Genomic DNA, 26,259 nt, shown 5'->3' on the forward strand with positions numbered 1-26,259 from the left:
CACTGTAGTCTACAAAATACATCAATGCTAGTCCATGGGTAGAGGTAGATTATGGGGTTTGAATCTTCAATTCAGATCAGAGCCCCATAATTTTATGTGCTATTTGTGGATTCTCATAAAACTGAGAGAGTCCCATGATGACCACTAGCCATGGAATACTAGAATATATCCCTCGGTGACTAGTATTGTTCCCCCAATGTGGAATTCACATGAAACGGATTGTTCACTGGCTGGGTTGCTCATATTGCTGTGGTCAATCCCAGCTGGGAGGAAATCCCTTCCCTGCCCCGGCTCCCACCTTTGCCCACCCCACCCCCACAAGGCTGTCACCCACAGCAGTTATGTCTAAGCCTGGCTATTCCTGCTATCACCCATTCTATTTCTTGGCCCAGTAGCCCTTTGCATCAGGAGGCTGCTGGAACACTCTGGATGGACCACTCAACCCAAACCCTGGAGAGAAGCAGACATGGAGAAAGCTACTGTTGTGCCTGAAAGCTCATAGCTACAAATGCTGAACATAGCCTAGTGTGGCGGTACGGGATGGGGCATCTGCATGCTATGGAGTATGCATGTTACAGCCAGGGGAAGCCCTCTGAGGAAGGATGGGGGCTTTGGGGCTTTAGTTCTACTCAACAGGCAGCAGGCAGGTGGTGGGACCATGCCCCCGAGCATTCTAGGCCCTGTCCTGCCCTACCCTGCCCTCCCTAAGAATTGCATCGTGCATGATTTCTGTCCTCTAAGCCTCTATGGGGAAAGAAGGGAGTGGTGACCCTAGGTGGAAAAGAGTCAAAGAAAACCCAAACCAAAATCCTCTTACTTTTATGAAAAGCCACCTTACCCTCTTCCCACCCCCTTCATCAGATGGGCCAGTGACCTGGATCAGAGACCAACCCTCAGCCCATGGCTCTCAAGGGCAACCCCTACTGAGGGTCTACCCACTAAGATAGTCCAGCACCAGGGCTATGGGTGCCTGCTAGTCTTCCTTGAGGCAACACTTTTTTTTTTTCTTCAGAACAACTTGAACCTGTGTCAAGTGTCAGGTGCCTTACCCAGGGACCATTGGTAAGGCCCTTCCCACTGACTCTCTCCTTCTCCAGTTGGATGCTCAGCCTTTCCCGGCCCCCCACCCAGGCTCCACAAGCCAGGATTCTGTGTGGGACCATGGGATGCTAACAGATCCCTGGGGTACCCGTGGCGCTAAGAAAGCAGTCTGACTGGATCTCAGATCTCTACAAGGGACGAAGGTGAAAGGTCAGATTGACATTCCTCTGAGAGGCTTCCTACCTGCTCTGTTAATTTCTAAAATCTCTTCCTGGGCCAGCGGGCATGTGTCACTCTGAGTACTGTGATGTGGAGAGTTTACGACAGATTTACAATAATTGGGGGATCCCAACTGCGGTGGTCTCGGAATGTGTTTCTTTTTTTTCTTTGGTAGCTTCTGCTTAGCCATAGCTAAGGAATAGTACATTCCGAAATTGTTCACGATGACGGGCACGGGCATAGCAATGGTCAGTACCCCCGCGAGCGCACACAGCGCCCCCACTAGCATGCCTGACCACGTCTGCGGGTACATGTCTCCGTAGCCCAGTGTCGTCATGGTGACCACCGCCCACCAGAAGCCGATGGGGATGTTCTTAAAGTGCGTGTGCTCACTGGCGCTGGGGTCATTGGGTTGAGCACCTATCCTCTCAGCATAGTAGATCATTGTGGCGAAGATTAAGACACCCAAGGCCAGGAAAATGATGAGCAGCAAGAATTCATTGGTGCTGGCACGGAGGGTGTGCCCCAGGACCCGCAAGCCTACAAAATGGCGGGTCAACTTGAAAATTCTCAGGATACGCACGAACCGGACCACTCTCAAAAAACCCAAGACATCCTTGGCAGCTTTGGAAGACAGGCCACTGAGTCCAACCTCCAAGTAGAAAGGCAGGATGGCCACAAAGTCGATGATGTTCAATGAATTCTTAATAAACTCCACCTTGTTGGGGCAGAAGACAACCCGCATGAGGAACTCAAAGGTGAACCAGACCACGCAGACCCCCTCGATGTAGGTCAGGAAGGCTTCAGTCTCTGCCTCCCGGTAGTAGCGCACCTGGGTGCCATTCCTAATTACTTCAATTTCTGTTTTGTTCACGATGGGATTAAACCGCTCATGGGTCTCCAGGCAGAAGGTGGTGATGGAGACCAGGATGAAGAAGAGGGAGGCAAAAGCCACGTACTGCAGAGAGGAACAAAGAAGACAGGTTAGTGCAGAGGGAGGGAGTAAGTGAAGCAGAGGGGCACCTAGAGCACTCAGGGAATAACATTTGGGAAACTCAGGAAGGGTCCAGTCTAGGAGCTCTGACAATGTCAAGACTATGTAAGTGAGCAGGGAGGAGGAAAGAGAAGAAAAGGATGAAAAAAAAGAAGAGGAAAGAAGGGAGAGAAGACAAAGATATGGAAAAGGATGCTATGATAGAGTTTATATCTTAATTTTTTTACCTAGTTGGTGGGATTTGTGGGGCTTTCTTCCTCCAGAAGGGGTTTATGGGAGGTAGAGGGTGTGGGGGAGGGCAAATTCCACCTTTGCTGTTTACTGCTTTTGTAGTTACTGCTCCAAGTTGGGATCCCCAATTATCATAAGGCCTGTGTGACCTTGGGGAAGTTATTTCACTTTCCTGGGTCTCAGTTCCTTGTTTGTAAAATGAGACAGTTGGATTAGATAGCCTCTAAATCTATGATCCTATGTCCTAGGATGGAGACAGAGAGTATATGAAAAGGAAATGACATGACATGGCAAAATCATCACATTCCTCCCTGCTTCCTATTTCTGCTCCATATCTCTGTCTTCTGCTCCTTCTCTGTCTTGTCTTTCAGATTTAACCTTCTTTTAGAACAAAAAAAAAGGCATATAATGAGCTCTTGGGAAGAAATACTCCCCATCCATTTCTCCCCTTCCTACTCTCTCCCCAGAAATCCAACTGATGACCCTGGGCCAACTGCCCTTGGGAATTGTGAACAGGGGTAATGGAAGAGTCATCATTTGGGAATCTGTTCTGTCTTTTCCTGAGCTTTGTAAGTGGGGAAAAGGGGCCATCCTTTCTGAGTGAAGACTTGGGGAAAAAGACATCAAGAGTGAAGTTGGGGGGACATCACCAATAGGGGCCATTTTTCACCCCAAACCTACTCAAATGAATGCTACTACCTCCTAAAACAACAGACCATTTACTTTGTATCCTGATGTCCACACCATGAATTCAGAATCCACAAAGTACTTCATTCTGGGAAAATTAAGTCTTCACCTCACCCCCAAATTATATATATATATATATATATATATATATATATATATATATATATATACATATGACAAATTATGGCCTGTTTTCTAAAAACACCTTGAACTCCATTGCCAGTGACCAAAACAGATATTGCTTTACAGCGGTTGAAGATTGTGTTTCCCCAGTTGAACATAAGATGCCCTGGAAGAATGGAAGCTCCTTGAGGACAGGTACTATTTTGTTTTTGCATCCCCAGATGTCTTGTTCATAATGGATACTCAATGAATCAAATCAAATTGGTGGGACCAAATATAGGTCATTCAACAATTCTCAGGGTTGCTTTCTTTGTTTGGCCAGTTGGAATATCTTAGACAGTCATTCTTAGCTGTCCCTAGGAAATTGGGGAACTGGGTAGGGGTGGGGGGTGGGTGGAGTAAGTAAAAGAATTAAAGAATGCTTTCTTTAAAAATATAAACAAATAAGCATTTATTAAGTACCTACTATGTACCAGGCACTGTGCTAAGCACTTTACAAATATAATCTCATTTAATCCTTAGGAAGGTAGATGCTATTATTATCCCCATTTTACAGTTGAGAAAATGGAGGATGAGACAGGTTAAGAGACTTGCCCAGAGTCATGCATCTAGTAAGTGTCTGAGGCTGGATTTGAACTCAGGTCTTCCTAGTTCCATACCCAGTGCTCTATCCACTGCACCACCCAGCTGCCTCTAGATGGAAAACCCCTGGTGGCTAAAAAGCAGCTACAAATGAAGCTGGCCTGTGCACACAGAATCCTCAGCCCTGGGAAAATCAGTGCTGAAGGGGACTCAGAGGTCATCTCAGGATTAAAGATTTAGAGTTGGGAGGGGCCTTGGAAGCCAGCCAATCCTTCCCTTTCATTGTACAGGGGAAGAAAAGGAGGCTCAGCACCATTACATTCAGGAAACATTTATCGAGCACATGAAATGCACAAAGCACCCCAGGAGACGGTGGGGATGCAAAGAGGAAAGCAAGAAGCAGTCCCTGCCTTCAAGGTGTGACTCCTTTCTGAGAGGTGAAGTGACTTACCCAGTATCACACAGAGTAAGCAGCAAACCCAAGACTAATGACAGTCCATTGCCTATAGCACTTCAAAGTTTACAAAGCTCTTTCCTTACAATAACCCTGAAAGGTACTTAGTACAAGTATCATTAGTTCCACTCTACACATGTGGAAACTGAGGTTCAGAGGGTAAATGACACAGTTACCAATTGCCCGAGTCAGGGCTTGAACCCAGGTCTCCCGATTACTATACGCCTGGCATTCTTTCTACTCTATCAATCTGCCTCTCTTAAGAAGCCCCTCTTGCCTCCATCAATCTTCGCACTTTACAGCAACATCCACCTGAGTACCATCTGCATCAAAAATGCTTCCTTCAGTCATGTGGATTTAGAAGAAATTCTAGTATGGTTGGGCCAAAGCAATCTTAGGCATTTGAAGGACTTACAAGCTGAAAGAGAATATTCTATCTAACTGACAAATTTGTAGATGAGGTAATTGAGACCCAGTGATGGTCAGTGATTTGGCTAAGGTCACAAAAGTAATAGGGGCAGACCTAGGTTTGAACCCAGGTCACACATAGGACCATAGATTTGAGAGAGGTCAAAAAGGTGATCTAGTTCAACCCCTTCAGTTTTGCAGATGAGGAAACCAGGGCCCAGAGAAATTAAGAGTAACTTTACCAAGGTAACAATACTTTTAAGTGATAAAATCAAAATTTGAATGCTGGAACTCTGACTGCAGATGCAGGGGTCCTTCCTCTAAATTCACACAACCCCCACCTAATGCTATAAGGTGGCAAGGGTCCTCAGATTATCAGAATCTACTTGGGGCTTAGAGGGTAGTAATGAACATTGGTCATGTCAGGGCCAAATCGTTGACCTTTGGCTTCCTGTTCTCCCAACCTTGACCAAAGACAAAATTAGGCTAGCGGTGGTTTGTTTCTGATCCTCTCCTCCCAGCTCCCTGGGGGTTAATTAACACATCTCCAGAGTTATGTTAGAGAGGAGAGAGAGGTAGGAAGGTGGGTTACCTATCAGAATTCTGACTCCCCTGGGAGGTCAGTAATCTCTCTGACAGAAGCTGGTGTGGGGAGCTCTTGGGCCCTTTCTGTAAAGATAAGTCAACTTGGACAGGGGATGATTATTTGTCAGCCATTAGCTGGAGTCAGACATTAGCCTGACCGCACTTGGCAGGAGGGGCCAGGCGGCCTCAGATTTAGGGCACCTCTAAAGGAAGCCTTGAATGATTCGTGTGCCAATAACTCAGGTATGGCTTCCTCCAGCCCTGAGCCCCAGACAAATCCCCATCTCCCAGGGTCTCTGGCTAGCTGGTCTCTTGGTCGTCTGCTTTTCCCATTGTCTTTCTGTGCCTCCTTGTCTTCTTCCTCCTTTCTCTGTTCTTCTATACTATGCAGGCAGTGGACAAGCAGGAGGTCCATTATCACAGGCTTTCCTGGTTCCTAAATTCCATGATCCCCCACCTTTGCTGTTACAGAAGGCCCCAGGGTGGGGCAGGGCCAAAAAGAGGGGGAATAGGAAGGGGAATTCTATCAATTTAAACCCAATAAATAATTATTGAAAGTCTACTATTGCAAGACCCTATACTTGGCACAGACATAGCCTCAGCCCTCAAGAATTCTAAGAAGGAAAAAAGATAAAACCAATTAAAATGTGAGACAGAGGCAACAAAATTCATGGAGATTTCAAGAGAGGGGACTCATTTTCAGCCTGTAGGAGGTAGTTTAAGCCAGGCATTTAAGGATGAGCAGGATCTTAACAGGCATTAAAGGGTCAGGGTATCTATTGGTACCCATCTCATGTCAAGAGAGCGAGAGCAAGGGTTTTCCACCTCTTGTGTGTCACGGACCCCTTTTGGCAATTAGGCGACTTCTATGGATCCCTTCTTAGAATCATGTTTTTAAATGCATATGTTAAAATACATAGGATTAAATAGGAAACTAATTAAATTAAAATGCAATTATCAAGGTATTTTCTTTTTAAATTTAATGGATCTGAGCAGCTAGGTGGCGCAGTAAGTAGAGCACCAACCCTGGAATCAGGAGGACTTGAGTTCAAATCCGGCCTCAGACACTTGACACACTAGCTGTGTGACCTTGGGCAAGTCACTTAGCCCCAATTGCCCTGCCTTCCCCCCTCAACCAAAAAAATAAAGTTATTAGATCCAAGGTTAAGAACCTTTGATCTAGAAGAAAGCCTCCAGCACCCTTGGAGGATTTGTTTCTCAGTTGTGTCTGATTCTTTGTGACTCCCATTTGGGGTTTTCTTGGCAAAGATACTGGAGTGGTTTGCCATTTCCTTCTCTAGGTCATTTGACAGATGAAGAAACTGAGACAAACAGGATTAAGTGACTTGGCCAGGGTCACATAGCTAGTAAATGTCTAAGATCAGAAAGATGAGTCTTCCTGACTCCAGGCCCAGCACTCTATGCACTATGGTGCCACCTAGCTGGAGGAATTATAGGAGGACATTAGAGGAGCTATCCAGGATGAACAGGCGTTGGTGAGATCACACCCTTGGAGGGATCACCAGCATGGACAAGCTCACAGATCCACCAAAGGATCAACTGGGGTGCATCTCAAGCACAGGGACAAGTGTGAAAGAAGCCATGTGGAACAAGGCTCAAGAAGACCTGAGTTTGAATTCAGACACTAGCTGTGTGACCCTGGGCAAATCACTTAATCTTTTTGAGACTGTTTGTTCATCTGTAAAATGAGGAAATTGGCCTAGATGGCGTTTTCGACCTCTAGAGATAGGAGACTATGAGCAAATTCACGGATGGTTTCATAAAAAACAAGTACTTGTGTTTGTCGGGGGCGCTTCTCTGACAAATGGCTGATTGGTTCATGGGTACTCATGCATCTTGACTGAGGACTGGCTTGGCTTCGCAAAAGAGCAACCTGCTAGTTTCAAGTGTGTTCAGGAGATGATGAGTCATCTAGTGCGACTGGAGCAGAGCCCAGCGAGAGCAGGCTTGAAAGGCAAGTTGGGGGACAGTTGGGAAAGACCCTGATTGCTAAGGGGAGGAGTTAGGTCATTTGCCCTGTGCGTAGTAGGGAGCCCTTGAAGGTGTTTGAGCAGAACTGGGTTATGTGTGAGTTTAAACCAAAAGGGTCCTCTGTGAAGCAGGCAGGCATCTAGGAAGGCTGTGGAAGAAAGTGTGGAAGCCTTCCTTCTCAGATTAAGGAGGACTGACAAAAATGGCTCTTCAGCATTGCTTTTCACTGCCCATCTTCATGCCTAGGAGGCATGATGTTCTCTCTTATACCTTCTAGAATGCGTGGTCACTTGCTTCAAGACTCAGCTCAAGCTCTACTTCCTACGTTAAGCCTTTTCCGATTGGCAGCCTCCTCCTCCCCCAGCCCCTACAGCTGCTGCTGCCCAACCTCCCCAATCAACCTTGACTTTATTTTAGTATTTATTCAGTTAATAATTATTTATGTATATGTTACATCCATAGAATGTAAACTCCTTGAGTACAAAATATTTCCTTTCTGTTTTTCTATCTCCAGGGTTTAACCTGGCACCTGGACATAGTAGGCACTTAATAAATTCTGGAACCACATTCAGGGCACTCTGGCCACAGCAGTGAATCTGATGGTCCCAAACATTCAAGGAGAAGTCTACTCTCGCTCTGGTTGAGGCGTTCAGGGCTGGCCCACATGTGCATGGGTTAGGGAGACTGGGATGTTCATAGGAACCCCAAGCATCCTTACCAAGAACTGAGTGAATCTTTTAGACTTTTGCACCAGCCAACTTACTCAGCTCTAGTTCCAGGAATAATTTAGACTTACACGGTCTGTTGAGGGGAAAAGAATTTTTTTACTGGACCCATCCAAATAACAATCTATCATCCCTTCTCAGTTGCAGCCCCATTGGTCACATCTTAGAGGCAGAGTTCATTAACGTACCAAGGAACCTAACCAGACCAAGAACAATTCCCCACATGCATGACTGTGCCTGACAACTCCCAAAGCAGAGAACATACCTGAGAGTCTTCAGACAAGAGAACACATCTGAGAATTTGCTGCACCATTTACAATGACCAAGATTGGTCCCAGAGAGTAAATGAGAACATTTCCTTCTCCCTTCACTGCAAAGGTTGCAGTGGAAGGGAGGGGTTGTGGAATGTTGTACATACATACTGTCAGACATGGTAAAAATGTTGGTAGATTTTACTGAACTGCTTCCCTGCCCCCTTTCTTTTTTTAATCTTTGGGTATGAGAAGGGGAGGTGTATATGTAGGAAGAAATGTGATGAAAACACAAAACTTATCAATAAAATAAGACAATATTTTAAAAGAGAGAGAATAGCCCATGCCAGAAAAACACCCTTAAAAGCCCCCTAAACCAGAACCCCATTGCAAGCGGGCACACTGCCTCCTCAGATGAGTTAGTTTTCTGTTTGAGGAATGTGCCTAATTTAGGAAATGTTTTTTTTTCCCAAATAAGTGTGTTTTTTTCTAAAACGAGCTAAAACAACTCACTCACATGTCTAAGCATCCTCTCGTGTGTGTGTTTAGTAAGGCATGCTCTGTCGTAGATGTGGCTGTGGCAGAATTCACTGCAGCAAGGTCACTCATTCATCTGAGAACTGTTCCCCCAGCTTTCTATAGATCCAAGGGCAGCCCAAGGGTCAAGTCATCTGTTGAAGCCTAGGGATAATAATAGCTAGCCTTTATATAGCACTTTAAGATTTGCAAAGGCCTGTGAATATGTTACCTCGTTTAATCCTCACAACAACCTGGTGAGGCAGGTATTAGTATTATTTTTCCTACTTTACAGATAAGGTAACTGAGGTTTGTCCAAGGTTATACAGCTACTAATCTGAGGTGAGATTTGAACTTAGGTCATCCTGACTCCAAGTCCAGCCTTCTTAGCCACTGTACCACGTAGATGTCACTCCTTAACTAAGTTCTATTTAATTCAATTCATTCCAAGTCAACGAATATTAATCAAATGCATACTCCACGAACATTTTCCTGTGGTGAAATATGTCCTGTTCCCAGATAAGGTGCAGATTAAAAATTCGCAACAGCCTTTAAATTGGTGAAGCTACCATATGTCAATCACTGGAAGAGAGCGCTGCTATTGAGGGTGAGACAAGAGCATCAGCAGTGTAGTCCCTGTCCTTTGAAAAGCTGAAGAGAATGGTGGAAAACAGGGAAAACATGCAATTTTCTTCTCTTTTGCTTTGCTGCCCCTTCTACAAGATGCTCTGAGTTCACTTACTGGAATCCCTCTGGCCCACCCAAGATGTCTTAGTTGTCAACCTTGTATTTCCTGTCTTGTGATGAGCCTTAAGGACATCATTGGCTAAGTGCTCTGGCAGGCAAATACCCAAGAAGTCAGGGCTGAGCTAGCCCTTCTCTGCCCCTGCCTAGCCTTTCAGAAGCAGCCTGACATTGAAAGGAAGAAAGGAGGGAGGCAGCAAACATTAAGTGCCTACTATGTGTCAGGAATTATGCTAAGTGCTTTATGAATATTATCTCACTCAGTCCTCACAACAACACTCTATGGTATTATGATCTCCACTAAGGAAACTGAATCAGATAGTGATGAAGTGACTTGCCTAGGGTCACTCAGTCATTAAGTGTCTGAGGCTGAATTTGAATGCAGGTCTTCCTAACTCCAAGACCAGCTTTCCATCCATAGCATTACCTAACTGCCATTGGGGCTAGATTAAGTGCTGGGGAAAGAGGCGGGAACAGCTGGCTTCACATCCTACCTCTGACATTTACCAACTAAAAGTCCAAAATCCATTCAGTTAAGGTCTCTCAACCTATTTCCTCATCTGTAAGAATGATATAAGATAATGCCATCTATACTATTTTCCCCCGGAAGGTTGTCAATTTTGTTGTTCAATCAATTAGTCATGTCAGACTCTTTGTGACCCCATTTTGGGGGTTTCTTGGCAAGGATACTGGAAGGGTTTGCCATTTCCTTCTCCAGCTCATTTTACAGATGAGGAAACTGAGGCAAACAGGGTTAAGCGACTTGCCCAGGGTCACATAGCTAATGAGTATCTAAGGCTGGGTTTTAGCTCAGTTCTTTGTGACTCCAGGCCTGGCACTCTATCCAAAGCACCACCTAGCTGACCCAAGGTTGTCAATTGTTTTAAATAATAAAATGTATGTCAGATTCTTTGAAAGCTTTCAGCACTATAGAAATGTTGATTATTTCTATTTATCTACCAAGCTGTTAGGGATGGAAGGACAAAAGGAAGATGACTAGCTGTCACCACACACACAGACACACACACACACAGACACACACACACACAGACACACACAAACGCACGCTACAGCAGACTGGTTCAAAGGATCCATCCCTGGAAGAAACCTTAGAAATCACCTGCATTCTCAGATTTTCAGTAGCTTAGGCTAGCAGATCTCTTGGGCTCCAGAGTTCTAAGCTGCAATGGGGTTCTGCCCAATCATATGTCTCACACTGAGTTCAGCATTATTATAATCAGCCTCCAGGAGCAGGAGCCTTCAGGTTCCCCAAAGAGTGGCAAATTGGCCAGTGTGACTGGCCAGCTAAGGTACCTGAATCCCTGCAATTCAAGCCTGGAAAAGGAATTAAAGGAGACCCAATAGAAGCAGAGGGAAAAAGGAGCAAAATCACCCCAATTTTACAGGAAAGAAACTGCAAATTTTATAGAGGAGGAAAGACCAGAAATTAAGTATCAAGTCCAAGGTCAATCTATGGCAGCAGTTCCCAACCCAGGATCCATGGACAGATTTCAAGGGGTCTATGAACTTGGACAGGAAAAAAATCCCATCTTTATTTTCATTCTCTAACTAAATTTTGTTATTTCCTTCAATTTATTTCAGAACAAGTTTTTGGAAGGGGGTCCATAGATGTCACCAGATGTCCAAAAGAGTTCGTGGCACAAAAATGGTTGAGAAACCCATCCTGGAGCAACCAAGTAGCAAAGCTAGAATTCTAACTCAAGTCTTTTGAGTCCAAATCCAGTGCTTGCCCAAGTGTCAATGGTACCTCCTTAAGCACCGTACATAGCAAATCACACCTGCCACCATTTACCTAAGCAAACACACCTTCCGACGGAGAAAAAAGTACCACCTACACAGATGTACACACAATAGCCTAGCTAAACACACATACACACCATTTTATAGATATCTTTTTCTCTTGGGGCCTGGAACATCTTCTCAAAGCCAATAATAACAGCCAACATTCACATAGCACTTTGAAGTTTGCAAACCAATTTACATATATTATCTCATGATCACTCCATGAGGTAGGTACTATTTCCCCATTTTATAGATGAAGAGGCTGAGGTCAAGGAGCTAAGTAACTTAACTAAGGACACACACAGCTGACAAATGTCTGAGACAGGATTCAAACTCAGGTCTTCCTGATCCACCTAGCGGCAACAATAGTTGATTACAGACTTTTTGAAGGCAAAGACTTTGCCTTTTTCATCTCTGTGTTGCCAGAACCTAGAAGAATGTCTTATATGCATCAAGTACTTAATAAATGTATACTGCATTGAAATAAATTGAATTGGGGAGGGAAGTTCTTTGGGTTCAGCAGATGACTTGACTTTTGAGCTACTCTTGAATATAGGAGGGGAAGACTATAAAACCTTGCTGCAATCCCTTACCATTCTTGGAGCTCAGTTTTTCCCTTTTGTGCACAGAGTGTGGCAGATTAAAGGATGCCCAAGTACATCAGCATTCTCAGATCCAGGGCTCCCAGAATACCACTAAACATTCACAGACTCAGTGTGAAGCCAAGGGACCCTGCTCATGACACAGTGGTAGGCTAGAGCAGCATCTGGCTATGCATGTTCACATGGACTATCTGTGTCTGACCTATGGTAGAGCCTTCCAAGCTTATATTTGTCTGATCAGCCACAGTTGGACACACTGTAACTTGACTCTAAGATAGTAATGGCATTTTGGTCCACTTTAAGAATGAAGGACAACTAACCAACCAACCAAGCTGCTTAAGGTTTCAGGTCCACAGAACCCCAAATGACCAAGCCATGAGATCAGTGACAGCCAAGTCCTTGAGAAATCCTTTCTTAATTCTGCAGGTGCAATTTTGTGAAACTCTTGTGGGACCTTGACACAGCTCCTTACATGTCTCATTTCAGTTTATTTCTTCACTTCTGAGTAAAGCTTTTAAAACCCGTGTCTCAGCTCATTAAAGAAAGGAAATTTTGCCAGCGCTAGATTCAGACCTTCCCCCTTACTTTGGTGGTGGTGGGGAGTGTTCTAATAAAGGTTGTAGGCCACAAAAAAGGGAAAATGAGTTGAAGGCAGAGGCTTCATACAGGGATGAGAACTATTTCTAGCTTCCCAGGAGTATTCATAGGATCGAAAATGTAAAAGCTTCCACGGACCTTGGGGGGTCATCTAGTCCAATACTGTTGGTCTTTACCTTTACAGAGGTCAAATTTCCAGGTGATTAATGTAGATGTTGAAAAGGGATAGAAAGAGAGAGGTGAGGTAGAAGAAAAATGTGAGCTGGTTACTGCCACTCACTGTGGGTATGATCTCTGGTCTCAGTTTCCTCATCTGAAAAAATGAAAGCGTTAAAGATGGCGGCTGGAAAGCAGGGACTTGCTTAAGCTCTCCCCCAGGTCCCTCCAAAAACATATAAAAATGGCTCTGAACAAATTCTAGAGCTGCAGAACCCATGAAATAGCAGAGGGAAGCAGTGCTCCAGCCCAGGACAGCCTAGATGGTCAATGGGAAGGGTCTATTGCACGAAGCTGGGAGTGGAGCGGAGCAGAGCCCAACTGAGAACATGAACAGGCAGCAAAAACGGTCTCAGATTCATACTCAGACTTTGGAATCTTTTTTTGGTGACAAGAGCAAAACATAAAGCCAGAAGAAGTCAACAAAGTCAAAGAGCCTATGTCAAAAGCCTCCAAGAAAAATATGAATTGGTCTCAGGCCATGGAAGAGATCAAAAAGGACTTGGAAAAGCAAGTAAGAGAAGTAGAGGAAAAATTGGGAAGAGAAATGCAAGGGATGCGAGAAAACCATGAAAAACAAGTCAGTGACTTGCTAAAGGAGACCCAAAAAAATACTGAAGAAAACAACACCTTAAAAAAAATAGACTAACTCAAATGGCAAAAGAGCTCCAAAAAGCCAATGAGGAGAATGCCTTGAAAGGCAGAATTAGCCAAATGGAAAAGGAGGTCCAAAAGACCACTGAAGAAAGTATTATCTTAAAAATTAGATTGGAACAAGTAGAAGCTAGTGACTTTATGAGAAATCAAGAAATTATAAAACAGAACCACAGGAATGAAAAAATGGAAGACAATGTGAAATATCACATTGGAAAAACCACTGACCTGGAAAATAGATCTAGGAGAGATAATTTAAAAATTATTGGACTACCTGAAAAGCATCATCAAGAAAAGAGTCTCAATATCGTCTTTCAAGAAATTATCAAGGAAAACTGCCCTGATATTCTAGAGCCAGAGGGTAAAATAGAAATTGAAAGAATCCACCAATTGCTTCCTGAAAAAGATCCCCAAAAGAAACTTCCTAGGAATGTTGTTGCCAAATTCCAGAGCTCTCAGATCAAGGAGAAAATACTGCAAGCAGCCAGAAAGAAACAATTTGAGTATTGTGGAAACACAATCAGAATAATCCAAGATCTAGCAGCTTCTACATTAAGGGATCAAAGGGCTTGGAATATGATATTCTGGAGGTCAATGGAGCTAGGATTAAAACCAAGAATCACCTACCCAGCAAAACTGAGTATCATGTTCCAAGGCAGATTATGGATTTTCAATAAAATAGAGGACTTTCAAGCTTTCTCAGTGAAAAGACCAGAGCTGAATAGAAAATTTGACTTTCAAACACAAGAATCAAGAGAAGCATGAAAAGGTAAACAAGAAAGAGAAATCATGAGGGACTTACTAGAGTTGAACTGTTTTGTTTACATTCCTACGTGGAAAGATGATGTGTGTAATTCACGAGACCTCAATATTAGGGTAGCTGAAGGGAATACTTATATATACATATATGTATATATATATATATACATATATGTATATATACATATATGTATATATATATATACATATATGTATATATATATGTAGACAGAGGGCACAGGGTGAGTTGAATATGAAGGGATGATATCTAAAAAATAAAATCAAATTAAGGGATAAGAGAGGAATATATTGAGAGAGAGAGAAAAAGAGAGATAGAATGGGCCAAATTATCTCACATAAAAGTGACAAGAAAAAAGCAGTTCTTTGGAAGTGAAGAGGGGGCAGGTGAGGGGGAATGAGGGAATCTTGCTCTCATCAGATTTGACTTGAGGAGGGAATAACATACACACTCAATTGGGTATCTTACCCCACAGGAAAGTAGGGGGAAGGGGATAAAAAAGGGGGGATGATAGAAGGGAGGGCAGATAGGGGGAGGAGGTAATCAAAAGTAAAAACTTTCGAAAAGGGGCAGGGTCAAGGGAGAAAATTTAATAAAGGGGGCCAGGATAGGAGGGAGCAAAATATAGCTAGTCTTTCACAACATGAGTATTGTGGAAGTGTTTTGCATAATGATACATGTGTGATCTATGTTGAATTGCTTGCCTTCTTAGGGAGGGTGGGTGGGGAGGGAAGAGGGGAGAGAATTTGGAACTCAAAGTTTTCAAAGCAGATGTTCAAAAAAAGAAAAGTTTTTTTTTGTATCCAACTGGGAAATAAGATATACAGGCAATGGGGCATAGAAATCTATCTTGCCCTGAAAGAAAGTAAAGGTAAAGGGGATGGGGGGGGAGTGGGGTGACAGAAGGGAGGACTGACTGGGGAATGAGGCAATCAGAATATATGCCATCTTGGAGTGGGGGGGATGGTAGAAATGGGGAGAAAATTTGTAATTCAAAATCTTGTGTAAATCAATGCTGAAAACTAAAAATATTAAATAAATAATAAAATATTAAAAGAATTAAAGCATTGGACTGGATGGTCTCTAAAGTTCCCTTGTCTTAGAACTATGATCTAAGACATTGAGGAAGAGAAGAGTGAGGTCTAAGGATCAGGAGAAAAAATGTAGCAAGGATGTTGAGAGAGTGGTCTGACTGGGGAGAATGGACTTCACAGGAGGAGGAAAGATGACAGACAGTACTGCTCATCATGCAGGGGTGCTGGAGGGTAAGAAGCAGGCTGATCCCTTTCCTCTTCCAGAGAACCTGAAAGAATGGGACAGGGCGGCACTGGAGAGTGGGCTGGGCTTGGAGCATAGGTGGTTAAAAGAGTGTCTTTGTCCCCCAAGAGCAGAGTCCCACAATGGGAGAGACCAGGAAAAGCCTGGTAAAAAGAGCCTGTAGAGCCTGTAAAACGATTACATCCCTGAGAGGAGCACAGAGGAGTCAGTGTTAGATTATGGGCATGGACTTCAGTCTCTCAATTGTGAACTTTCCAGACAAATGGGTGCAAATACACATTCCAGGGAACACTGGAACATGGTTTTTTTTTTTCTTCAGAATCAAGTTGGGGAAAATGGCGAAAACGCCACCAATTGTGTTCTTGAAATTGGTCGCCATGGTGACAGCAGGTTGCATCTTGTTCCCATGGTAACTAGGGCAGTGAGACTGTTGGCTGTAAAGTGAGACAAACCTACTAATGATCTGTTGATTTAAGAAGATGTTTTATAAATTGCTAGTTATTTTTATCCTAACCCCCCTCTTTGGAAACCATAAATCAGAAAGGCAATTTACTCTCTATTAGAGTGACCAATATGCATGCGTGAATAATTTATGCTACACTTATCTGTAGAAAATGTGCTTGCATTTTGGGAATTCTGTAGCTTTTCAATATTAGAACATATGTGTATGTGTCTATATAAATATGTGTGTGTACATATATAGACATATATGTGTCTATATATGTCTCTGTGTGTGTATAGTTTTTTTTTTTCCAATTCAACAATTTTGGCCAAAGGACATAATCAGGATGGTTTGTAGGAAATAGCACTGAATTAAAACTCAGAAGGTCTAGGTTCCAACCCCAGCAGTGCTACAGATTCAGTATGGGATTTCAGATATGTTCTTTCTCTTCTGAGGGCCTCAGTTTCTACTTTTGTAAAATATGGGTGTTGGACTATCTGTAAGGTCTGTAAGGGTAGGGCTGGTGCTAAGATGCTGTGCTAGTACAGTGAAAACAGGCCTGGGTGTCAAGCCTTCATCGACAAGGGTGACTCTATGTCCTCCTGGTGAGCCCTGGGTAGGGTCCAAGCCCCTGAGGAATTAGGTTAACTTTTTCTGCCTAATTAAATCTGCCCACAGGGGGGAAATGTGTGTTATGTGAAACAATCAGTGAGGACTCAATGATGCAGAGCAAGCAAGCTGGCAAATTGGCCTAAATAAATTGACAATTGATCTAGTGCTGGGAAACTGAATCAAAGCCTCACCCAGGTCTCCTGATGGCCACTGTAGGTGTGTCAGCACACTGGCAATTTGTTTTGGTTTGGCCGGGAGGCTATTTATAGTCTGGGTATTTTCATTAACAAATCCCTGACAGTCTCTCTTCCCTCACTCCTCTCCCCACCCCCACCTTTATACACATACACCCTGGCTAGCTATGGGTGCTGGCCCTGGGCTGGCAAAGAAAAGCATCCAGGAGCAGCCATCTTCCCTTCCCTGAGGGCTCCATCTGGGACCAGGCCTCTCCTCAATCAGGTGCTTTTCCTTCTGCATGAATCTAGTCTGCTTGTTTGGAAGGGGAATTGCCCAAGGTCATGAAGCTAGTAAGCTACAGAGTCAGAACCTGAACCCATGTTGTCTTATCTCCAAAACTAGTGGTTTTGCACAGTATCATGTTGCCTTTTCTGTCTCGATAGCCACTCCCTTGCCAACCTCCACACACTCACTCTCCCTCCCTACACAGCCTGCCTCCCTACATAAAACACACACACACACACACACACACACACACACCCCTCCTCCTCCTCTTCCTCCTGTTTTGGTTAATTTTGGCCCTGTCTGAATGCTTTCACTGAGCCAGGGACACAAGTGATCAATGACCAAAGAGAATTGGGGCAGGGGCAGGGCCAGACACAGAGGTCAAATGGTGCTGACCTCACCCATCCAGGCAACTCTAATCCTGATGTAAAGAAACCCATTCCCACCCTTAACCCCAGAGCACTTTGAAAGGAGAAGGAGGCAGTGTCAGTGGCATGGACAGAATTCACCACAACTAAATCATCACACAACATCCTGCCTGCCCAGGATTGTGCTAGACCTCAGGGAGACATGAGATGTAAGAAAATCCTTCCTAATTCCACAGAGAACACAGAACTTATGTATATAAAATGTATCAAAATATAGCTCATCCCAGAATTCAAGGACCTTTGCTATTTGGCCCCCTATTCTTTTATCTGTCTCTGCTTCCTCTCTCTTCTTCCCTCTCTCTTTCTCTCTTTGCCTTTCTCTTTCCTTCCTCTCTGTCTCTCTTCTTCTTCTTCTTCTTCTTCTTCTTCTTCTTCTTCTTCTTCTTCTTCTTCTTCTTCTTCTTTTTCTTCTTCTTCTTCTTCTCTCTCTCTCCCTCTCTAGCTCTCTCTCTCTCTCTCTCTCTCCGTCATCTCTCTCTCTCTCTCTCTCTCCTCTCCCTCCCTCTCTCTCTCTCTGTCTCTGTCTCTTTTCTCTCCCTTCTCCCTCTCTGTCTCTGTCTCTTTACCTCTCTCTCTGTCTCTCTCTGTCTCTGTCTCTCTCTCTCTCTCTCTCTCTCTCTCTTTCTCTCTCTTCCCCTCTTTCTCTCACCCTCCCTCTTTTTTCCCTTCCTACCTCTCTCACCCTAACCATCCCAGCTAGCACCTTCTGTTTCACCACTTCCTTCCCTACATTCTCTGCTCCAGCCAGGTGGGTCTCTTTACTGTCCTCTGAAAGTGCTTTAACACTTTCTGCCTCTTCCTCTTATCTCAGGCTAATCCCCCTTTCATGAAATGCCTCCTTTCTTCCTCTTTGTATCCCACCTATCCTTCAAGGCCCAGCACAAATCCTATCTCCTATTCTGCCTCCAAGGTTTACGTGTGTGACCTCAGACAATCCCCTTAACTTCCCTGGGACTCTGTTTCCTCATCTGTAGCATGAGAAGGGTAGACTAGATGGCCTGCGAGATCCCTACCAGGTCTAGAGTTATGCTCCCATGATCTTCCATGTAACTTTCCCTGAGCACACAGGCCATGGAGCTTTCTTCATCCTCCAAGTTCCTGGACACTGACCCAAACTCCTAAATCTAGACCTTCCTAGGGCTTCCAGGGCCAAGAGCCAGCTCTGATGGAGCCCAGTGCTATTTGGTGGAAGGGTGAGGATGATACACAGGCAGCATAGGTAAATGGAAAGAGACTTGGGCATGGAGACAGAAGACCTGGGTTCAAGTTCCAACTCTTTCACTTAATAGCTGTTCTTCAACTTTCTGGGCCTTGGTTTCTCCATCTGTAAAATAAGAGAATTAGACTAGATCACCTTTAAAGTCCCCTCCAATTCTAAGTATGCTAAAGGAAGGCTGAGGGCTGGAGGCCAGACTATAGTCCAGGGAGAGTGGGAGATGACTGAGGATGGCCATCTGGCTCCCTATTTCCTAAGAAGGAATGACCAGTGATTCTTTTGCACCAAGGCTCAGCTCAGGTGCCATCTCCTAGAGGTGTGAGGTATGAATTCCTTGAGAACTGGGGTTGTCTTTTGCCTTCCTTTGTGTCCCCAGTGCTGAACATAGTGCCTGGCATATAGTAGAAACTTACTGTGTGCTTATTGACTGATTCCCCAAGGTATTAGTGCTCGAAACCCCCCAACTTACTTTGTATTTATTCTGTCTATATTTGCTATAAAAGAAACAGCCTTCTGGGTCAGGGAACTTCTTCCCTTTGAATAATCAGTGCTACGAATAGAGAGGAAAGGGGAGAGATCTAGACCTGGGGCTCCTTGGAAAAAAAAATGGGTTGCCTTTCCCAGCTGTCAGAATAGAAGTGATAGGACTTCAGCTGACTTATATGAGCCGACACTAGGTTCTACGATGCTGGAAGGCACTCACTCTGTGCTAGGCACTGTGCTAAGCTATAGGGAACACAACAAGAGGCAAAATACAGCTCTCAAGGAGCTCACATTCTAAAGGGGAGATAACTCAACACTAACAATGCTGCTTCCTCAATAGGAATCATTCACAGCCCACTGGATCTTTCAAATTCCATTGGACTACCCACTGTAGCTCTTTTGGATTTCTTCACTGGATCTTTCATTTGATTTCTCATGGCATTTTCCCCCCTAGATTTCTCAATGGATTTCTCCCACTGAAAACCCCCATTTAATTTAACATTGGATTCCCCAACTGAATTCCTCACTGGATAGCTCCCTGGATACCTCAATAGGCATGCTCTCCATTCAAATGGCAAGGTGTCCCCTTCTCTTACTCTCCCCTGACCCCCATCTCCTACCATTCACCACTGAATTCTCCAGCAGCTGGAAGTAGCTCTGGGGTCAGCCACTAGAGGGCAATAGTCACAAATAATTGAAGCCTTCCAACAAAGGGGGATGGAGCAGAGAGGTAAGGTGGTATTAATGGTGGTGATAGTGAAAGAACCCTCCAATCCAGTGATTCTCCAACTGGGAGTCTGGTCCATGCTCTGGCTGTGGAAGTAGAAAGGCACGAGTATTCTGAAAAAGTGAAGAAAATGGTATCTTGAATTCTGAGAATAGAAAAGTTCCCAGATCCCTAGAAAATTAAAGTAAGGATGTTCAGGACAGAAATTAGGGAAATAGGGTACATTCTAGGGAGAAGAATGGAGGGTTCGACATATTCAGTCTATAGGGCATGTGAAGAAATTATCAGTTCAGTGGTGGAATTATATATCACACTATGGGTTGATATTAATCATCAAGAACTAAGTACTCCCTTAACATTTTCCTGAAGTGGACCAGCCTAATAGGAAGAAATGCAATAGTGATCAATGTAAAGTATTCTACTTGGGTTCAAAAAATCAACTGCAAAAGTACAAGATTAGAGAAGATAGCAAGATTGGCTAAACAACAGTACCTACAGCAAAGGGTGGTGGTGAGATCTGGGGCATTAAAAACGTGAATTGTAAGTTCAATATGTTACCCAAAAAAAGCTAATGTTTTCCTAGGCTGCATTAATAGAAACAGCATCAAGAATAGGGGGCATGATATGTCATCGGCCCAGGTCAATGTTACAGCTGACGTCTTTAGTTCTAGGAATGACATTTTTGTTTTGTCTTTCCATTCCTAATGCCTGGGACAGTAACTCAATAAGGGTTCCTGGGGTTGGGGACATATGGCAGGTGCTTAATTCGTGCTTATTGAATTGATTTTTATTGAAAGACATTGACAAACTCAAGTACATCCAGAGGAGGGGAAATGGATTGGAAACTGACATATAAACATCTGTAAAAGAAACTGGAGATGTTTAGCCTAGAGAAGAGAGGTGATGGTAGGTATAAGGGGTGGGTGGTAAGGGAAGCAGGACATAGATTTTTATTTAGTACTGGAAGAAATATTAAAAATCATCTAGTCAAATCTCATTTTAATGATAAAGAAACTGAAACTCTGAGAAGTTTCTCACAAGTAATAATTGACAGTGCCAAGATCTGAACCTAGATCTTCCAACTCCAAATCTAGCATTCTTTCCATTTCTCCACAGAGAAGAGAAGAGAGGTAAGAGTTGTTAGACTTGGCACCAGACTTCTGAACTAGGAAGTCCTCTGAGTGCTTGGTCTTCCATCCTGGCCCAAGAAGAAGAAATCAAATCCTTCTTTACATGACACCCCATTAGATATTTGAAGATGGAGATAATGTTCTTCCCCCTCTCCTTTCACTCATCCTCCCCCCGCTCCCCACAAAAAAGTTTTCTCTTCTCCTGGCTAAACATCTCCAATTTCTTCAATTGATCTTTCTATGGCATGGTTTCAAGATACCCCTTAATATCCTGATCAGCCTCCTCTGGATGTCTTCCAGCTTGGCAGTGCCTGATCTCAACTTGGCATCAGAGGATAGAGTATACCAGCCTTCTATCTCTCTTAAGTTTAAGTGTGGGGTTGGGTCCTCAGATTCAAGGGATGTACCCTCTGGAAGGGCATGAATGTAGGGATGTTTTCCAGTTCAATTCTGCCCTCCACAGGCAGCTCAGCTTTTCTCCTGACCCTATTTTCTTTCAGTTGTGCCCCCCCAATTCCTTTATTTTTAGAATTGGAAACCCCTCCTACATGTGAGTTGGTAAAGTATGCCTCTATCTATTCCCTGCTGACTCTGGAGACACCCACCTACAGGGTGAGTGTGGGTGGGTATATTCATGTGTATACTCCCTAGGTTTTTGTGATGCTACTTTATCCAGTTTTCCTCCTGCCTGTATGACCAATCCTTCCCAGTCTCCTCTACTGAATCATCATCAAAGTCCTACTTCCTTTGTGGGGGTATACCCCAGGGCTTTATCCTGTGCCCTCTTTTCTTATTTCTCTATGGCCTCTGGGTGATTTCATCAGCTTCACAGATCCAATTATCATCTCTGTGCAAATAACTCAAAGATCTATATAAACAGACCCACTCTTTCTCCTGAGCTCCAATCCTGTATCCCCAACTGCCTGTTAGACATTTTGAACTGTGCATCCCATAAGCATTGATTCTCAACTTGTCTAAAGCAATTAGTTATTCCCCTCCCTCCACTCCATAGCTCACCCTTCTTCTAAATTCCCCATTTCTGTTGCAGATACCACCATCTTTGCTGTCATCAGAGCTATCCTTAACTCCTCTCTCTCCTCCATCACAATATTTTATCATTTGCCAACATCTGGCATATCTGCTTCCTATCTGTCCTCTTGTCTCTACTCACACAGTTAAGTTTCTAGTTAATGGCTTCATCACTTCTTACACGAACTATTCCATTAACATCTTGATTAGTTTCCCTGTCTCCAATCTCTCCCTTCCCCAAACCATCTTTGAAAGACGTCCCATAGTGATGTTCTGGGTATGGGTCTGAATATGGCACTCTCCTACCTAAGAAGCTTTAATGGTTCCTTGTTGCCTTGAGGATAAAACACAAACTCTTCTGTCTGGCATTTAAAGCCCTTTACAATCTGTTTCCAGCCAATGGTTCAGACTACTTATACATAATTCCGCTTTCTACACTCTATATTCCAGCCAAACTGTTCTATTTGCTGTTTGGTATGCAACATTCCATCTTCATGCATTTGCACAGGATATCCTCCATACCTGGAATGTTCTACCTCCTCACCTCCAGCTCAGAGAATTCCTAGTTCCCTATAAAGCACAGCTCAGGGACCTTCTCTTATGGAAAGCTTTTTCTGACCTCTCCAGTTGTAAATTCCCTCTCTCTGCCCAGACAGTTAGTTTGCATTTACTCTTTCTTTCCATTTCAAGTCAGTGAAAGGTCCAGAAACAAGTCATATTCATAGGCAGGAAACAGTGGGGGAAAGGCTAAACATGTGGTATGTGAATATAAGGTAATATTACTGCATCACGTGAAAAAACAAATATGGAGCATTCATAGAAGCGTGGGAAGATTTGGATGAACTGATGCAGAGAGAAAAACAGAATCAGGAAAACACTAGACATGATGACTATGACAATGTAAATGGAAAAAATAAAAATTTTTTTTTAAAAAGAAACTGAATGCTATGTAATAATGTTGGCCAATAAGGGCTTTGACCCTAAAGAAAAAAATGAGAAAATGCACATGTCCTTTCTTTGAAAAGGTGTGAGACTATAGGTATGGATCTTGCATAGACTGCATGTGTGGCTTTAGTTTGTTAAAGTGCTTTTTTATCTTATTCTTTATAACAAGAAAAAGCTTGGGGGGTGGGGGGTGCAAAGAGATACATATGGAGACAAAGGTGATATAAAAGCAAAATATATTAATAAAAATAAGCATTAAAAATAAAGGCATTGGCCTGGATGAACTCTAGTTCATATCTAACCTCTGTTCCCTTCTTTTTCCCTTCTCTTTCCCCATCTCTTTCTTCCTTTTTGTTTACCCTCTCTTCTTGGCCAGAGTCAGTGCCAGGGCTAACAGCTTGCCTTGGCTGGGAGCAAGAACATTGTGGGCCACAGAAGCAGGTAGGTTGTGGTTCTTAGCTGCCCACCCCACCTGCCCCAAACCTGGGCTGAGTTCCCTGGGCTCAGGCAGGGGTAGCTTTGGCCAAGGCCTCAGGACATCCCTTCCATCTGCCATGGATTGAGTCTTGCCCATCCTAGTGCAGGGTCCCTGCTGCCAAAATTTGGGTGGTTGCCCATCCCCAGCCCAGCTTCCTTCCTCTTCCCTCTGAAAAAGTGTCTATTCCATCACCCAACACCAGGGGCAATGGTCTTCACAACACATCCCCTCAGACCCCCCAAAGCCTCTTTCAGAGAGCCACATCCAGTGAGAACCAGGAGCCAAGGGATTGGGGAGAAGGGCCAGGCATCCCATCCAGACACACCATGACACAAAGAGGCCCAGAAGGCTAGCAATATGGCACAGCAGGGATGGACAAGGGCTCCGGAAAGCCAGCCCCAGGCTTCTCTAGGCTTTTCCCAGCCCCGGCCACCATGCAAAGGCAAGCATAGGCAACAGGAATAGGTAGGCTATGGTCCCTTCTACTGTCCACCTGCCCTAGGCCTGGGCCAAATTCCTATTCAGGAAGCTCAGCAGGGAGCCTTCCATACCAAGAGAATCCCTGGCATTGGCACAGAGTCCCCATGAATGAAGGATGAGCCAATATAGGAAGGCTATCAGAACTGGAATCAACCTGGAAGCCCCAAACATGAATCTGAGTGCCCAGCTTCCAATTTTAATCATGATAATGGAATAGGCTTTTAGCAGTAGAAGGGTTGTTGGAGGTCACTGATATGGAAACTGAAGCTCAGAGAATTAAAGATACTTCACACCGTAATTTAGTGATAGAACCAGGACAACTCAGGCCTGCCACCTCCCAAGCCAAGATACAATCCTGTTATTTGATGCTATTGAAGGGAAGGGTAATGGGTTACCAAAGTAGACCGATTGCCTAAGGTTGGCCCATGGCTCTTCCTCCTGGGAAGTTTCTCATCCCCACAATCTACCCAACATGGTAGTCTTGCTATCCAACCTGCTGTTGCTCCCCCTTCTCTCTCAGAAGCAGTGACCATCTACACCTGAAAATCAAAAGACTAAGCCCTAATAAGCCATAGATGATAACTGGTATATAAATCAGGCACGTGGATGAATGAATGAATGAATGGACAAAAAGTATCTACTATGTGCCAAATCTGGGTATATGAGGTGTTTATATGCAAAAAATATTAAGCTTCGAGTATTATGTAATTGGCTAAAATATTTTTCAAATTGTATTGTCAGTAGTATACATGAAATTTTCATCTCAGACAAGACTGTTTCGGCTTCCTTAGCATAGAAGTATCACTTTGTCTCTGTTTAAGTCTAATGGCAATACTTTTGAGAGGGTGGCTGAGAAAGGTCAACATGAAAAAGTACAGGGTGTCCCAAAAGTTTTAAGCTTAAAACTGAACTAAGACTTTAGGGACAAACTACAAAGTATTTAAAGTTTACATAGTGTTCAATATACCTGATCTCCATTGATCCACACATCCATCCCATAAAATCAATACTGCACATATTATTATTCCCAGTTGGCAGATGAAGAAACTGAGGCTCTGAGAAATTAATCTCAGATGCTAACTAGTGGTATGTTCCTGGGCAAGTCACTTAAATTCCCTCAGCCTCAGTTTTCTTATCTGTAAAATTAAGATTATAATAACATCTACCTCACAGGGTTGTTGTGAGGATCAAACAAGATCACACATGTAACGGATTCTGCAAACCTCAAAGTGAGATATAAATCATAGCTGTTATTACTGCTAGCTTCTTCTGCTGTGCCCTTTGCTCCATTATGAAGAAATTGCCCTCTCTCTCTGACCTTTTTCTTCATCTGCTTCCACCTTCTAGCGTCAAGTGAGCCCTGCTCTTCCTTGAGGACAGCACATCCTGGAGCAGCTTCCTTCACCCACTCCTCTGATGTTCAGGACGTGATTCAGAAATACCCCACTGCTGTGTCTAGGAAATTGCTGGCCTCTCAACAGTTTCTCCTTGGAGAGTCATGCTATCCGGTTAAATATCCCTCTCCCTGTCCTTGTTACAGGATGTCACCTAGGATATCTAACAATGCAAATTATCCCAACATGAAATGAGAGATCCTGAAACACGGGTCAGGCAGCCACTTGTTGAGAATGAAATAAAACGGATTGCTGTTCAGGTCTGGCTTGGACTCATTGGCCCCTGAGGTCCCTTCTAGCTTTGAAATTCTGTGATTCCTTAATCATAGTGACCACTACTCACACCCACAAAAATGGCCATATCTTAGCCCATGCTCCTCTACCTCTAAGATCTTGAATGCTGAAATTCGTTCTTTCTGACCACAGTTGTTGGTCCTTCCACCTCTCCCACTGCCTCACTTCTCCTGACTTTTCCCAGCACCTTGATTTTGACCTCAACTCCCTCACGCCTCTTTATTCTCCCAACTTGCCATCCTCTCTCTGGCTTTGCCTATTTCTCTGTCCAGCTTGGCCTCTGAGGTCAGCCATGTCTTAATGCCACTTGAAAACACCTCTTCCTCCCTTCCCCCTGGCCTTCTACCATTTCTACCCTGTGGGTCACCACTTCTCCACACTCTCTCTGCTCTTGCTCTCAGGCTATTGAGAAGTGCTGGAAGAAACCATGGCCATTTAATCCACTATAGACTGATAATTCACAACCATAGCTGGCTCCTTGCTGCCAATGTCATGATCATCTGGTGCCTCTCTATTGCAGTCCTCCAGGATCTATTCCAAACCTTCCCCTCTCTGTTTAAAATGTCAATAATAACTCCAATGCCCGGCAGTAAATAACTCCCAAACAAGGACTTGGGATGGAAACCTGACTCTTCAAGGAGGCAACTTGCCTGTTTTCC

The 26,259-nt window shown here is 43.9% G+C and overlaps 1 protein-coding gene across 1 annotated transcript in view; it reads right to left on the reverse strand.

Annotated features, from left to right (window-relative positions):
* The window catches only part of KCNC1 (potassium voltage-gated channel subfamily C member 1), a 78,741-nt gene that overhangs the window by 16,354 nt on the left and 36,128 nt on the right, over positions 1 to 26,259 (reverse strand). Inside the window, exon 2 of the mRNA XM_036764442.1 lies at positions 1,285 to 2,218. Coding sequence (XP_036620337.1) covers positions 1,285 to 2,218 — 934 coding nt within the window. The remainder of the gene's footprint in view (positions 1 to 1,284; positions 2,219 to 26,259) is intronic.

Source organism: Trichosurus vulpecula, chromosome 6 (assembly GCF_011100635.1).
Source record: "Trichosurus vulpecula isolate mTriVul1 chromosome 6, mTriVul1.pri, whole genome shotgun sequence".
Classification (NCBI taxonomy): Eukaryota; Metazoa; Chordata; class Mammalia; order Diprotodontia; family Phalangeridae; genus Trichosurus; species Trichosurus vulpecula.